The sequence below is a fragment of the Tiliqua scincoides genome, chromosome 8, assembly GCF_035046505.1.
Source record: "Tiliqua scincoides isolate rTilSci1 chromosome 8, rTilSci1.hap2, whole genome shotgun sequence".
NCBI lineage: Eukaryota > Metazoa > Chordata > Lepidosauria > Squamata > Scincidae > Tiliqua > Tiliqua scincoides.
The window spans coordinates 52,226,374-52,243,406 of NC_089828.1; the positions used below are offsets into that span (position 1 = coordinate 52,226,374).

A 17,033-nucleotide genomic window follows, 5' to 3' on the forward strand; every position below is an offset into this window, starting at 1 on the left:
TTCAAAGATTAACCCTGAATTTCCTAAAAACAAATTAAGACACCAACTCATGTAGATTGGCTACAGCAGCACACTGAACAAATTTAAACAAATATAACATAGATGCAATGGTAAACAAATAGTTTTAAGAACTGATATAGTTTGAACTACTATTTCCCCCCAAATAACTTATTTTAGTACATAGTCAACAAGTACAACAATCATTTCTTTTGAAAATTATGCCCAGTCTTACCTCTCCAGGGAGTGCAGGAAGTTAGAGACGCTATTTCGAAAGCTCACATCTGCCACATGTAGACCGCCACACACTACTCCCAGCATGGTGTCCGGTCGCTCTGCCTAGAAAGAAAGGAGAAAAATGGTAGAAAATACTTCCCAAGCCATCTTTTATTATCCGTTATATTTATGTCCTGCTTTCTAGCTCCCAAATGGATTGCAGCAATTAACACACATCTCAAAGATCAAAAATATTACAGTTGAATGGGACAGTGTTACAGTAGTCTCTTCTAGGACTAGCAGTTGGTGGAAGGAAGGCAACAAAAGGAACTACAGGTAGAGCAGGGCCTGAATGACTGCAAAGGTACCAACACTCAGAGGCAGCCCTTCCAGTCTTCTGATTCCCGACAGCTGATGACATGGTCCAAGTGCCATGTTCTTCCCTACAAAGTTGCAAGTGGACTCAAGACCAGCTGGCGGTCAGGGCCAGCACCAAGTTACAAGGGGCCTCTGTAGGCTGCCCTCTAGCGGGCAGGTGGTGCATGACAATATTGACTCCCTGCAACTGAACTGAAACACTGTATTTTTCATTTGCTTTTGCACGCAAAAAGGTGCAAAAGGTTCAACCCCTGGCATCACCATATAAAACTGGAAAAAGGCTTTTGACAGAAGCCCTGGAGAGCTGCTGTCTGACTCAGGGGAAGGCGGTTGCAAACACCAATATAATCAATGCAATGAAGAAGCCATGTCACACCTGCACTTTTTCTGCAATAAGCCGATCCAGCCAGCCAGTATCAATGCGGTTTTGCTGAAAGCTCTCAGTTTCTAGAAGCTTAATCAAATATTCCACAGTGGTCCGGAAGTCCCCACGAATGGACAGCTCCTTCAAAGCTACAACCATGTTCCTGGAAAAAACAAAAAAAGCAAAGTTTGAGAAGAAATGGAATAGAGATTGCCAGGGTGTTGAAAAATCCCACTCTTGTTCTCATCCTACCCATTGATGATCCAGTACTGTAGTATGAAGGTTGAGCCAAGAAATGAAAACCATGAAACAGACTTTCCAAATCATAGCTTCAGTAACTTCCCCTCCCCTCTAACGCTAAGTACAGTATGTGGGGGGGTTCTTATCAACCCAATGTGTCACACCATTACACAGAAAGCACCAACACATAACTAGGAGGGAAAGCATCATGTGTAATAATTGCGCTTGCATGTTAAGATAAGGACAAGTGCTTAGCAGGGTTCCAGCACGCACCAGTGGGAACTCTTTACCATAGAATATCTTCCCAAGTTAATCTACTGATTTTTCCCCACTTACGAGATGGCTTCCTCACGGTTTTCTCCCCATGAAAAACAGTGACCAAACTGAGAATCGGCAAATTCGTGAAGTCCCCCAGCAGCGGCAACGCTGAAATAACCCCAGACATTCTTATTGCTGCGGAAGTTCAGTTCCTGGACTGTTCCAGAGCTGGGTTTAAATCCCTGTGTTACAAAAAAGTTGCAGTATTAACATTTAAGTACTCTACAGCAGCCTTTCTCAACCACTGTACCGTGGCACACTGGTGTGCCGCGAGTGGTCCACAGGTGTGCCACAGGAATTTGGAGGAAGGTCATTTATTAATAGGGCCAATGGGAGATGTGAGCCCCCACTGGCAGCATGGTGTGCCTTGTCAATTGTCAAAAACCTGGTGGTGTGCCTTGACCATTTTTAGTGCCTTGTCAGTGTGCCGTGAGATGAAAAAGGTTGAAAATCACTGCTCTACAGGTAGTACTGAATTTCATTTTTATCACCATCAAGAGTCTTTATTAGAAATAGCAAAGACAAAGCAAGACTCTTTATGGTCTTCACGCATATAAAAGCTGCATAGAGGCTTGAATTCTACCAAAATTGTCACTACAAGATTTCTTTTAGCCAGAGTAAGCCAGGGCCATTCACTCCAGGACTATGGAAGGAGAGACAGCGTTATGCAATGGTTAGATTCCTGGACTAAGACTAGGAAGAACCAGTTCAGATCTCCACTCAGCCAGGATGCTTACTGGGTCACTTTGGGCAAGTCACTCAGACAAGATTGTTTTGTGGATAAAAGAGGAACACACTAGCTTCTCTGAGCTCTGTGGAAAAAGTGTCGGATATATAAATGCAACAAACAAAGGAAGGAAGATGATAGAGTAGGAGGACCAAAATTCATTATGTCACAAAAGTATCTACCAGTGGTTCAACTTTTAGTACCAAGTTAAAGAAATCACTGTAATAAAGGACATACCTCATCAGGATTCTCACTGGTGATGCGGGCAGCGATCACATGACCTCGTGGACAAGGCACATGGGCAGAGTTCTCAAAATCAATAGGGCTGTCACCCCAGGGAGAGACCCCATACATCATCCGGATATCCTTGATCCTGTGGAGGGGAATCCCCATGGCAATCTAAAGAAGAGAAATAAGAATCCTTCCAGTAACTTACCACTAGTTTGATGTTGTGGTCCACTTTTGACAGTTATAAAATGACTCAGAACCTGCATTGGCTTCCTCTTACCTTCCTGTCATTGTTCATGATACCAATTAATGACCTAAAAGATGTCTAAGGGGTCCCACAAAAGAGGTTTATAAAATAATGCATGCTGTGGAACAGTGTGCAGAGTAGCCCTGGCTAACTAGGCTAAGAGGTGCCCTTTAAGTAGCAATTCTTCTCTTATTCAGCAGAAGGAGAGCAACTGTCCTAATTCATCCCAGCATAGTGCCAGACTTCTCAGTGGCTATTTGCTGCCATCTCCTTGTGTCTTTAAAAAAAAATTTAGGAAATCTTATTCTCATTTACCCTACTACCTAAACTGCTCTGCAGAGTTCTTTGTCAAAATGTAGGATATAAACATTTGTACTAGTAATAATTTTTTATTCTCTCCCATACAAGTATTGTACAACATCTTGCCCCATCAAAGAAACAATTAAAACACCAGCACATTAAGACACACACCTCCCAAAGCAGAAAAAAAAATGAAATCAAAAGCACAGAGTCAGCCCACATTAAAAAACCAAACTCTGAACCTCCTACATCTATATAACACTACAGCAGCAGCTCCCAAACTCTCCAGGAGAGAAACTCTCTGGGAGTTTGGGAACTGCAGTAAGTCTTTGCAGGGGAGGGGGAAAGGCAGTGATGCAATCCCCCAGATCTCACCACTGCCAGGAAAAAGGGGGCTTTTTAAAACCCCCACCAGTGCTGGCCTCCGGGGGTGGGGAGCCCCACAGACACCTCTGCTGGGCTCCCCAAGCCTGCAACTAACTAAAAACAACCATCAAAAACCACTTCTGGCTTCATGATCGAAAACCGGAAGTGGTCAAGTGAGCGAGTCAAAAAAGCCCCCTTTATCCCTGGCAGCAGCACAATGCTGGGGAATCACACCACTGCCTTCTCCCCTTCTCACCCCTTAAATAGGCAGAAACAGGAGTTCCCTTGCTGGTGGGTCACAACCCACCAGTTTGAGAACCACAGTACTAGAGTTTCCGGATACCCAATGAAACTGAAGGGATGGAGCTTTTGGATAGACAAAAATGAAGGACTTCTTCATGCAGTGCCGTATGGAATGCGATTCTGGAACGTATTACCACAAGATATGGTGCAGTTATGTATTTTAAAAGACTTCAGCCCCAACTTTCCCAAGGGAACTTTCTTGAAGTGGTTCAAGTCAGCTAACAATAAGTAATAAATATAAAAAATACAACAATAGTAAATATACAAAGATTAAAATATTCTGACTATAGACCCCTGCTAAGTTAACCCCTGCTAACTGGGTAAGAGGCACTTTTGCAAGTTGGTGCTCCTCTTTTTAGCAGGGGGAGAGTAACTGGCCCGTCTCACCCCAGCAGTGTCTTTTCTAGTGTCTGCTAGTGTTCTTTTGCATCTTTTTAGATTGTGAGCCCTTTGGGGACAGGGAACCATTAGTTTTTTTTATTTTCTCTATAAACCACTTTGTGAACTTTTAGTTGAGAAGTGGTACCACCACCACCACCACAATAGATATCCAAAGTTTAAAAAATATCTGGATATTTAAACCCAGATATCCAGGGTTTAAAAAATAAACCCACAGCAGTAGCACAATTCATCAGGTGGCAGAATCTGCAGGTATCTGAGCCACAGAATCCACAGTGCATAAAATTAAGAATCGACAGTGACAGAAGAACAGCGTTGGCCTCTGGTTTAGATGGCTTTAAAAAGCAATTAGACCCATTCAGACAGGAGGAAGGAAGCGGGTATCTATCTGCAGCTATTAGCAATGATGGTTAAATTGGAACCTCCAAGTTCACAAGCACTATCTCTCTGAACATTAGATACTGGGAAAATGGCAGAAAAGAGCTATTGCTTTTTGGGCCCTGCTTATGTAAACCCAATGAGCAGCAGCATGCAGGACTGTTGGTGTGGTCCCACAGAGCCCTACTGATGCTGTTAAAAACCAGCCACCCATTCAAATGAACCTCTTTGCTGCCAAGTGCTCAACAGGGCCCCTCCTCTTTGTTAGCATAGCTGGTTTACACAGCAGAACTTGGGACACTTCTGTTAAGAAGAACAGTTCAAGGAATGTGGTCAGAAAGAAAATGAAACACTTGAGTGAGGGAGAGAGGTTCTACATGTTTGCTGAAAAGGGAACTCTGGGAAGGAGGTGGAGGAAGGAAGGAAGGATAGTCTAACAAACTACATACCAAAGAAAGTTTTCCTGGAAAAATAAGAGGGGCAACTTCCACATCTCATCTGGCTAACTCACTAGCTATATTGCCCTTGCCAGGTACAGGATGATTGTGTGGTGTTGCTGCATCTTTCTCTACTTTCAGCATTCCCAATCCTGGCTGTTTCTTGATCCTTGCACAATCACATACATCCTCAAATACAGTTGTCAAGAGTACTGTGACAAATAGCTTAAAATTATGGACTGGGTCTGACTCCATTTTATGAACCTGCAGTCAGCTTTAAGAATCTGGCTAACTGGAAGCAAGAAAGAAGCTCTGTTATCTTGGATTGCAAACCAGGGCCAGTGAAACTCCTGATAACAAGTCTGGTTGAGCCTGCATTTCAAGGTTGTGCTAACTGGAAATTGGCTGCAGCTGTCTCCAAATGGGAAGGGTCAGAGTGAGTGACCAACAGAGGATTACATCATTCTTCCAGAAGTTTCAGCTGTCCTGAACCTCTGGAGATAACCTTTGCTTATGCTCAAAAACTGAAAACCGATTTTCACTTTTTTAAAAGCCCAGGCATGATGTCATTTCTGGTTGTTACATCACTTGCAGAGCATCATTTTGAGCTCAACTTCAGGTTACATGATCACTAGCTGCACCACTAGCTACACCACTGGTTGAAACATACCTGGGCCTTGAGTCCCTGCAGTTTGAGGGAGCTCAGAGCTTGCAGGAGCTATGAATATAGCCTGTAGCATTTCAGCATCCCCTTAGCTGAAAGGGCTGGCTATTTAGAAGGGATGGTGATGGCATACCAGGGGGCAATTGCTAGCAGGTGGGTGTGCAATTCCTTAAGGCATGTTTGGTTAATTAGGTGGATATGCACTAGAACAGTGGTTCCTGAACACCTACTTGGAGTTTGGGACCACAGTAAGTCTTTGTGAGAACAGAGACTGGGGCCTCAACAGTGCTGCATAAATTGCAGCGCTATGGGGCCCAGGGCTTTGTAGCCTTACCTAAGGGGTTGTGCTGGCTTCGGGAGGGTCTGGAAGGCTCTCAGCCCCCTCTGTGTACCTCCCCACTGCTTGTAATTGCTCCAATCAGAACAAACAGTTGTCACATGATCAGAGCAATTACAACAAGCAGGGAGATGAGCAAAGGGAGCTGTGAGCCTTCCAGACCTTCCCTAAGGCCAGTGTGACTCCCTAGGTACAAGCACCACCATGGCACCGCGATCAAAGCGGCACCATTGGGGCACCTTTTCCTGGGCAACTCCCCTTACAGGAGGAAATGGCCCATTTCCAGTTTCTGTGATGGGTCGCAACCCACCACTTTGGGAACTGCTGTGCTAGAAAGTGTACTCAACATTTGGTGTATTCTTATGAACTGTGCCTTGCACTCCCAAGGAGTATCCAGGGCCTTCCAAGTGTAGGATACAAAAGAACTTAATTGGGTACAGTAGTCCAGTCTCTCAAGCTGTTAAGACCTTGAGAGAGGGGGTTACCCAAAAACGAATTGGGAACATGCATTCCTGACGCACTGAGAGTGTTAAGTCAGAGGGCCAGGAGTGTATAAGATTGGTCAGAGACACCCAGGATGTAACAAGTACACTGCCCTGATGTTGCCATAGGTGTGCAATTGTTCATTGCTCAACAGGGATTTTTTTTTAATCCTGTTGATATAAGAGAACAAGGAGCAAGTTGTCAGCCTGAGGGCAGCCAAGATTTTCCTATATAACCCAACACATCTGCTTAAATAAGAAAAAGCTTCTGTAGATCCCTCCATGTCATTGACTGAATAAATTCCAGGGTTTAATAATGGCTCCTGTGGGCAAAGTATCCTGCATGAGGAAGAGCTCCTGCTTGATGAAGATGCAGTATTTTACTTGAAGAAACAAGACTTCCAAAGGCCAGAAATCTTGGCCAATGGAGGAATGTATGTATCTACAGCAAGACAGGCTATTGGCTCATCTGACCCCAGTACTACTTATTCCAATTAGCTGTGGCTGTTCCAACTTTGGATTTCTTGCACTGAGCAGAGGTTGCACTAATATGCAAATATTCTTAATACTACTTTTCAACAAAAAGTAGTTAAACTGGTTTACGTGGCTAAACAAATGGTTCCCTGTCCCCAAAGGGCTCACAGTCTAAAAAGACCTGCAGGTATCTATCTCAAAATATCAGCAAGTAGTAATGGCAGTAGTAGAATTCTGGACTTTGCCTGAAGAGATCTGGGTTCAAATCCCAAGTCCACCATGAAGCTCACTGGGTGACCTTGGGCCAATCACTGGACAGCTTCAGAAAACCGCACCATGAATGTGACCCAAAGCCAGCCAAGTAACCTCCTTAGCTCACATACTTGGGGTATAACAGTTTCATTAAACCACAGTTGATATCTGAATGTAGCAGCTGTAATTTACACAAGCCAAGATAGGAAACCAGGCTTCAGGTCCCACTCACAAAATGAGTAAAATGGGATAATCCCATGAACACCAGGTTCCTTGGATGAAGGACAGAAAGCAAATGTTAAAAAATGAAATACCAATGCAACTTGTATATTTGTAAATAGTTAAAAACAAAAGCCATCCTGAATACTTTAGTATCTTCTCTGCTGCAAACATTTTAAAATAAAAAAGCACATCAAGTTCAGAATTTCCCAATACACATGGAAACACAACTTTGCAGTTCAAAGAAACTGGGGCATGGCCTCTAAGCTATGTTGCAGAACACACATGTGTGCAAAGGCTATCTTTCAACTTCTGTCCTCATCAACACTTTGATCATGTCACAGGTACATCAGTGAATTCTGCAATTCATGTCTTACAGCACTGTGATTAACTGAGAAGGATCTCTTCCCTCCCTAAGACTCCAGCAGAACTGGTTAATCATGCCTAAGCACTTTTAGTGGGCCCTCACCTCACCATCTGTTGCATCCAGTGTTGCATCAAGCTTTAGGGGGGCAACAAGCTGAGCTTGACACTAGTGACCAAAATTGTGAAAATCTTGATATATATTATTAATACCATCATGTTATATATCATTGGAAAGGTAATTTAATTTAGAATGCAATGAAACAAACCCCATTGGAATAGCTGTATTCTATCAAAAGTTATGGCCAATTAACCAGAAAATGAAAACACAATTGCCTTATAAAACAAAAAGTGAATTTTCTTAACTCAGAACTGACCTATGAGACTGACTGTTGCTCAAGAGGTGCCCCTCCTATATTTTGCAAGAGAAGAATAACCATCCCTCTTCACCCCAACACAGTGTCTCAAACCTACCAGGGGCATACTGCTTATTTATTTACTTAATTTGATTTTGTCTTGGGGGGGCTATAAATCTTCTTTGACCCCAGGCAGCAGATAGATGCCTTTTCACTTTTGAAAAAGCCCGGGCGTGACAGGGCGTGACTCCGTGGGCAGGAGGTCTGGTCTAGAGGGTAGAGCCTCCGTCTGCCTGAAGATAACATCCACAAGGTCGCCAGTTTGAGGCCACCGGCACCGTGCGACCTTGAAGCAGCTGGCAAGCTGAAGCCGAGCAATTCCATCTGCTCTGAGCGTGGGAGGATGGAGGCCAGAATGTGAAGCCAGATCGGAATGAAACACCTTGAATGTAGTCGTTCTTGAAAGAAAGAACCTTCTTTGAAATTGTAAAAATCCCTATTTAATAGGGATTTAATAAAGCCTGCCTATGTAAACCGCCTTGAATAAAGTCTTGAATAAAGACCAAGAAAGGCGGTATATAAATACCTGTTGTTGTTGTTGTTGTTATCATCATCATCATCATCACCACCACCACCACCACCACCACCACCACCACCACCACCACTTCAGGTTGTGACATCACTTCCAGGGCAACATTTTGAGCTTGGTACCAGGCTACATGAACATTAGCTATGCCACTGGTTGCATCCTTCCCCAGGTATTCCCAAGCAACTTACTTGGAGCTGAGCTGCAGGCAGGTTGACATCAGCCACCATCTCTGTGCACGGGTGCTCCACTTGCAGCCGGGGGTTTAGCTCCAAGAAGTAGAAGCTGCCATCCTGGCTGTACAAGTATTCCACCGTACCAGCGCTCACATAGCCCACCATTTTGGCAAGTTTCACTGCACACTTAAGGGAAAGAACAGACCAGATCAAGATTTTGCGGTCATTTGATGCCACAACAACAACAACAAGATAGAAGACAGGAATAACAGCACGGTTTTTGAACAATCCCCATTACACTAGAGGTGCAAGCTTGGAGGTGTCAATGAGATTTGGGGGGGAAGATACTGGTCCTCAACCAGTAATGGGGTCTCACAATTAGAAAATTGGGTCTCACATTTTCTCCCACCTCAAAAATGTCATTGCAATTAATGTTTTTGTATTAATAGATGGAAGAAAGCTTTTTCCCCCACAGATTCCAGTGTTTTCTAAAGGTAGAAATGCAGAAAACAGTGTTAGGTGTTTTTATTAAAAATTTACTATATTAATTAATATTGTTTTAAAAATAACCTACTTGATAGATGATATAGTTGGTACAGTGTTAGCAAATGAAGCCACAGTCATTACCCATGAACCCCCCCCTTAAATAATAAATAAAAACTCAATAAATTGGGTTTTTCTGCAGATTTTGGTTGTTTGTTTTTTTTTTTTCAAAAATGAGAAGTGCAGAAAGTGTTGTAAGAGTTTATTTCACTATAACCATTTTCTTCCACTTCTAGTAACACAGGCCAACACACATTTTGCTTCCTTAAACGTTACACCAATTCCTGGGTCTATTCGGGGTGCCAGTTCCAAAAATGGCATCCGTTTTGCCCTATCATGTCTAGTTTTGTAGATATAGTATAGCCTCATTAGTGAATGGTTCAAGTAGCTTCCTCATGAGGAAGCCTACACCATGGCTTCCTCATGAGGAAGCTGCTTGAACCATTCACTAATGAGGCTATACTATATCGCCAAAACTAGACATGATAGGGCAAAACCGATGCCATTTCTGGAATCGGCACCCCAAATTCATATCAAACCACCATAAAATTTGGGGAAAACTTTTCTGACCCTCAATTTTGTAGGCCTGTGTAATCAATATTAATGTTTATATAGAGTTATGTATGTATATGAAAATTTACACAGAAAAAGCAAACAGGTTCCTGTCCCGAGGGACTTACAATCTAAAGTATGAATCTGCTTTATACCCAAATAGGCCACCTATCCAGTACAGGTTGAGTCTCAGTATTTGCGAGGGTTCCATTTCTAGAACTCATGTGGAAGGCAAAAATCGCATTAAAGCAAATCCATTTAAAAAACAATGCTAGCGGATTGCCAGCGGCTGCCCTCTCTTGCATTAACAAGGCTATTGTTAAATGACTTCTTTCCTTTAATTTAAAGGGCCCTTCTCATCTTGTTGAGATAAAACTGCAGGTGAAAAATCCATGGATAATTAGGTTATACCTGTATTTACTTCACAGCACAGCCTTATACCGAGTCAGGCCCTTGGTCCACCTAGCTCAAATTGTTGATACAGATTAGCAGTGGCTCTCCTGGGTGTTTCTCAGTCTGACCTGGTAATGCTGCCAGGGATTGAAGTTGGGAGGCTCTGTGTGCAAAGCACATAATGTGCTGCTAATCAGATTCCTTGCTTAGACCATCCCTCATAACCTCCTCATAAGCAATAATCATCCCTCACAATCTGCCCATCCTACTGGTGAAACTACAGGGCAATTAGCATATGAATCTCCCTTACAGCAACTAGACCATCTACCTTAATTCTGACTAATTAACAGATTTCATGGGCTCAGGTAAGACTCTCATAGCCCCAATACTTGAGATCCTTTTAAGCGGAGATGCCATGGACTGAACCTGGAACTTTCTTGATTCAAACACTGGTATAGCTCTCCATTGCGGCATTGCTCCTGAGTGACAATAAACTGGCCCCAAGAGCACACAGTTTGCCACTTTAAAATAATTATCTACAGGTCCCAGATCTCTCTCAAAAGGAAGCCAGCAACTTACGAGGGGAAGTATCCCCACCCACCTGTTCCATGTGTTCAAAGACCACCAAGGTAGCGATTGATGCTGGAGCTTCCTCAATTATCTTCTGGTGTCGACGCTGCACTGAACAATCACGGCCAAAGAGGGAGATGGCATTGCCATACTGGTCTGCAAGGATCTGCACTTCCAGGTGGCGAGACTGTTTGGCAAGGCGCATCACAAAGATGGGGGATCCTGGCACTTCAGCTTGCACCTGCCATCCAAAGAAACCATTACATACAGCCAAGCATCTCTCTCAATTGTCATTAATATGGAAGGAAAGCCGCAGGAGGAGGTTTTCAAGCCCATAACTGCCGCACAGCGACCACCACTCCCCAACCAAGGAGGAGAGCTTCAGTTTTGCTGCATCCTGAAGAACATTTAGACATGTTCCAAGGGCTCTTCAGCAGTGTGTAGCACATGTTCTCCCCCATGCTGCTTTGACAGTCTCATAATACCTGTGTCATGTGGGAAATCCCCACAATGCAGCTCCTTCTCACTCCAGAACTCACTCCAGCTCCCAGGAGGTGTGACAGTATTGGGGGTAGAAACTGCATATGGAGGGCTTTTTCTCTGTGACCTGGAGGTTCTGATGCTTCCAGAGCACCATGGGATCTCAGAAGATGAACAGATAGGCCAAGAGGTATATTTTTCAGCTTTCATGTTAGCAATTTGCTTTGTATTTAACTCTCTTAGTTGTAAAGGTGGACTTGAAGGCAAGTGGGCACTACATATGAATATCTGAAACTGCCTTATCCGAAATCACACCACTGGTCCTTCTTGCCCAGTGTAGTTTACTCAGACTGATAGCAGCTCTTCAGGATCTTAGGCAAAGGTCATTCCCAGCCCTTCTGCTGGAGAACCCTTTAACTAGTGATACCAGGGACTGAATTTGGGACTTCCTGCATAGAAAGCACATGCTGTACGAGTAACCTATGGATCTTTCCCATGGATATGTGGATAAAACTTCTAGTTATCAGGAGTTTTGGGCAGGGGTTCAGTGGAATATTATACAAATATGCTTAACATATGCAGGACATATGAAAGCTTTCAGTTTTTCTTGAAGCAAAAAAAAAGATTAGATTATTGTAGCAATAATTGTTGCAGCCCTAGCAACTGGGCTGACCATGGCTAACACAGACCACAGCTAACAGAAATACATCATACCTGTCTAAAGAGATTGGGGAAGTCGTCAGCATTATTCACTTTCCGGATTCCTTTTCCTCCCCCTCCTTCAGAGGCTTTGATCATGACAGGGTAGCCAACTTCTTCTGCTGCCTGAGCATATTGGAGGAGAGGAACATAAATTTAGTTGGAGTAAAGTTGCCAGATGACCCAAGGGTGCACAGGAGTTAATAGAGGAGGAGGCTTGGACTGCACCCTTTCAAATTGTGTCACTCCCTTCTGGACCAAATGAGGCACCAGCACTCCCATCTGCATCTTCACCCCCTCCCCATTCCTTTATGAATATGTTTGAAACTATTATTGGTATGTTCATTTGAGTAAAGTCATAAAACTGGGGGGAAAATGAACTCTCTTGTTAACCAGTTTATAGGGAATCTGTAGCAACCTGATTGTAATACACAGGTCTACTGCAATTATGCATAGTTTGGTCCTGAAAACTACTGGTCTAATGTTTAGGCATGTGCTTTAAGCCTGATCAGTTGCAGAGTTATTTGCTCAGATATAAGATTTGCAGCCACAGGTCCCTGGTCAGAAATACCTACCCGCAGCCCATCATCTACATCTGTCACACAGCCCTTCTCGTACAATTCCTGAGGAACATTCAAGATGCGCTTCTGAAAGTCGTTCTCATCCCAATCTACTTTGAGACCTGAAATCCAGGAAAACAGTCAGATGGCCTTAAATTGTACCCAACTTCACACACATAGCTTCACATGCCCCTAGTTATTGTCATAATCAGAAAAACTGAAGTTACTGCATGACAGCTTACCAAAGAAAGTAAAAGTAATTCACAGTATGCATCACATCTACAATTCATTCAAAGTTAAGTGTGTTAACCCCCCCTAATTTCAGTAGGACAGGTAAACCCATCTAATGGGAAAACCAACAGAAGACTGAAGTGTAGTTGTTTGGTGAATTTATACCCCATCTTTCTATTTAAAAAAAATAGCAGCTTACAAAATCAAACAAAGCAAAAACATAAAATTCAATGTTAATAACATCTAAATATCAAGAGTATGAAAGCAGTAGACAATTTAAAAAATCAGATTCACTGAAGACATACACATAAAACAGAGTTTAAAAAGGGGAAAACTTCATGAAATCGATTTTTTTCCTAAAAGTCATGAACAAAAAGGCCATTCTGATCTCTCCAAAAAGCAAGTTTCACAGCTGTTGGGCCACTGCTAAAAAGGCCTCTGTTAGATACTGGTGAATTGTATCAGTGCTAGTGGCAGGCCTCAGTGGCAGCACTCAAATGCTGGGCATGCCACAATGGGAGCAGGCAGTCCTTTTGGTAACTTGCTTCCAGATCATGAAAGGTTTTAAAAGGTGAACATTAGCACTTTGAATTGAGCCTGGAAGCAAAATGACAACCAGAGCAATCAGAGCAAAATAGGCGCAACATGGTCCCACCTTGCCATGCACAGCAGTATTCTAGTGGACACATACCGAACCAGCTGAAACTTCTGGACTGTTTTCAAAGGCAACCCCCCTACGTAATGTGCTGTTCTAGTCTAATGTGAATGTGATCAGCATGTGGATAAATGCAGCTAAATTTGAGTTCTCCATGTAGAGTCACATCCCTGACCACCTCTGTCACCAGGTCACCCTTTCCCAATCCTATCTGGAGATGCTGCTGGGCACTGAACCTAGGACCTTCTGCATGCATAGCAAGTATTCTACCACTGAACTTCAGCCTCTTATTGTTAACCACGTTGTGTGACCAAGCACACGTTTGCTGAGATTTTCTTTTGTGGCAGTGAGGAATCTATGGCTACTACTGGAGGCTCTTATTTGCAGGCAACCATTTGTAAAGCTGATAAAAACAGAACATATGGGTATGCAGCTAGCATGGAAAGTCAAGTCACCAGCATGGGAAAGGGTCCTGTCCGAAACACTGGACAGCTGCTTTGACACTGTCTTTGACAAGGATACTGTCTTGTTTTTTTTAGAACAGCAGAAGTTGCTTCATTTCTGCTGCTAATCTCTGGAGTGCAAAGGTTGCCCAAGACTCTTGCAGGGGTTGCAGCAGAGCAAAAGAGGACAAGACAGTGAATGTCTTGGCTGACTTACAGCTGGCTGACTTACAGTGTGATCATCTCCAAGTCAGGCAGATTTCCTGCATACAAAGTAAGTTAATGTTCTTATTTTATTATGATCATCATCAACAAAAGATGGGACGGGGGGAGTGCTATTACTGGGAAAGAAAGCTTTAAGCAACAACCCTTCTATACCAGTGCTATTAAAGAGAAAGTGTGGAAAGGAGGACCTGTGTCTTTTGGGTGGTCTCAGTGCATGTACTCACAAAAGTTAACAATAAGCCCGGTTGGCACTACAATGCCACTAAATGAATCAGAAAGAACTCCCCTACAAAACACACGGATCTCACAAACCTAAATTCCTCCAGGAGGGGGAAAAATGCTAAGCTTGAAACAGGAATACTAGAAAAAAATAATGTTCACAGAAAAGAACATATAAAGAATTTGATGTCTTGTAATTTGATGTAATTTCCATCCTCAGCTAGGGCAGCAGGTCTGTGCAGAGACTCAGCAAATACACCTAGCATCAGAGCAGGTCAACTGGAAGGTCAGACCACAGCAATGAGTCTTGCAGAGAGGCAAGGGGCAGCCACTGTGCAGGTGAATAATTCTGGATCACGGGAGCGATCTAAATTTGAATTAAATTTACTTTTAGCATGCTTATAGTTAATCTCCCTTTTCCAACCACAGTATTGCTTCAGACTGTGACCTTGCCTGATCTGGCATCCACTTCTGGGCCTTCCAACCCTCCATTACTACAGACAACTGAAAGCTTCTAGCACAAAGGTCAACTCTGGACACTACAGAAGCAGACTACAGTCTTATCAGAGGAATGCCTATTCTGGAAGATCGCCAACCATAACAAACTGGCAGCTACCAACTAGAAAGAAGGACAGCAAGCTGCCTCACAAGGATATTAGGGAACCAAAAAAAGAAACTTGGTAGGAAAGAAACATGGGCCACAAGACAGTAGAAACCTCAAGCAACAAGGTACCAGTTGTATCCAATTGTAAACAGGCAAGAATGAAAATAATCAGGTAATGAATTCACTAATGTAAATGATTGATTGGATAAAGTTATGTACACAGATACCAGACTATAAATGAGACATGAAAAAGAAATCCAATTTTAAGCAGGGTGTAGAACAGGCTTCATAGCCATTCACACAGTCTTGCTTCCCCTTAGAATTAGAGGACAGGTCCTCTCATGGATTGAGAACTGGTTGAAGGCCAGGAAACGGAGAGTAGGTGTCAATGGGCAATTTTCACAATGGACAGAAGTGAAAAGCGGTATGCCCCAAGGATCTGTCCTGGGACCGGTGCTTTTCAACCTCTTCATAAAAGACCTGGAGACAGGGTTGAGCAGCGAGGTGGCAAAGTTTGCAGACGACACCAAACTTTTCCGAGTGGTGAAGACCAGAAGTGATTGTGAGGAGCTCCAGAAGAATCTCTCCAGACTGGCAGAATGGGCAGCAAAATGGCAGATGCGCTTCAATGTCAGTAAGTGTAAAGTCATGCACATTGGGGCAAAAAATCAAAACTTCACAGGCTATAGGCTGATGGGTTCTGAGCTGTCTGTGACAGATCAGGAGAGAGATCTTGGGGTGGTGGTGGACAGGTCAATGAAAGTGTCGACTCAATGTGCGGCGGCAGTAAAGAAGGCCAATTCTATGCTTGGGATCATTAGAAAAGGTATTGAGAACAGAACGGCTAATATTATAATGCCAATTCTATGCTTGGGATCATTAGAAAAGGTATTGAGAACAGAACGGCTAATATTATAATGCCATTGTACAAATCGATGGTGAGGCCACACCTGGAGTATTGTGTTCAGCTCTGGTCGCCGCATCTCAAAAAAGACATAGTGGAAATGGAAAAGGTGCAAAAGAGAGCAACTAAGATGATTACTGGGCTGGGGCACCTTCCTTATGAGGAAAGGCTACGGCGTTTGGGCCTCTTCAGCCTAGAAAAGAGGCGCCTGAGGGGGGACATGATTGAGACATACAAAATTATGCAGGGGATGGACAGAGTGGATAGGGAGATGCTCTTTACACTCTCACATAACACCAGAACCAGGGGACATCCACTCAAATTGAGTGTTGGGAGAGTTAGAACAGACAAAAGAAAATATTTCTTTACTCAGCGTGTGGTTGGTCTGTGGAACTCCTTGCCACAGGATGTGGTGATGGCATCTGCCCTGGATGCCTTTAAAAGGGGATTGCACAAGTTTTTCTGGAGGAAAAATCCATTACGGGTTGCAAGCCATGATGTGTATGTGCAACCTCCTGATTTTACAAATGGGTTTTGTCAGAATGCCAGATGCAAGGGAGCGCACCAGGATGAGGTCTCTTGTTATCTGGTGTGCTCCCCGGGGCATTTGGTGGGCCACTGTGAGATACAGGAAGCTGGACTAGATGGGCCTATGGCCTGATCCAGTGGGGCTGTTCTTATGTTCCCTTATGCCTAGAGTTGCCCCCTCTTACCTCCTTTAAATCCCTCTCATTAGAGGTGTTTGAAAATAGTGTTATTTACCTTACTCAGAAGTAAGCCCACTGTTTTCAGTAAGACTTGAGCTGTAATCCTATTTTATTCATCAGAAACAAACACCTTTACTCATAATCCACTTTTGCCATGAAGCCTAGGGTACAAACCCCTAATCCCAATACTCTACTGTAATTAAGCAAAAGTACATGCAACTGAAATAATTGCATACTTTTCTGACTCTCCCTGCATCCATCTCCAGTCTCTTCCTCTATTGTCTCCTTTAGGTCAATAAAGAAGTAGAGACCTGTCCACTCATTATTTGTAAAGTGCCATATATGGTACAAAGATGATGCTATAATAACTAGTCACCTATGAAAAGGCAGCATTCACCCCTAGATGACCAGGCAGAGACATTTCACAAAAGTCAGTAGCTT

The 17,033-nt window shown here is 43.3% G+C and overlaps 1 protein-coding gene across 4 annotated transcripts in view; it reads right to left on the reverse strand.

Annotated features, from left to right (window-relative positions):
* Positions 1–17,033, reverse strand: part of ACACA (acetyl-CoA carboxylase alpha) — a 205,017-nt gene that overhangs the window by 152,194 nt on the left and 35,790 nt on the right. For all 4 annotated transcript variants that reach the window (XM_066636059.1, XM_066636060.1, XM_066636061.1 and 1 more), the window contains 8 exons: positions 12,620–12,726; positions 12,060–12,170; positions 10,897–11,106; positions 8,823–8,993; positions 2,478–2,639; positions 1,532–1,695; positions 968–1,118; positions 233–336 (listed from right to left, as the gene is read on the reverse strand). In XM_066636059.1, coding sequence (XP_066492156.1) covers positions 233–336; positions 968–1,118; positions 1,532–1,695; positions 2,478–2,639; positions 8,823–8,993; positions 10,897–11,106; positions 12,060–12,170; positions 12,620–12,726 — 1,180 coding nt within the window. The remainder of the gene's footprint in view (positions 1–232; positions 337–967; positions 1,119–1,531; positions 1,696–2,477; positions 2,640–8,822; positions 8,994–10,896; positions 11,107–12,059; positions 12,171–12,619; positions 12,727–17,033) is intronic.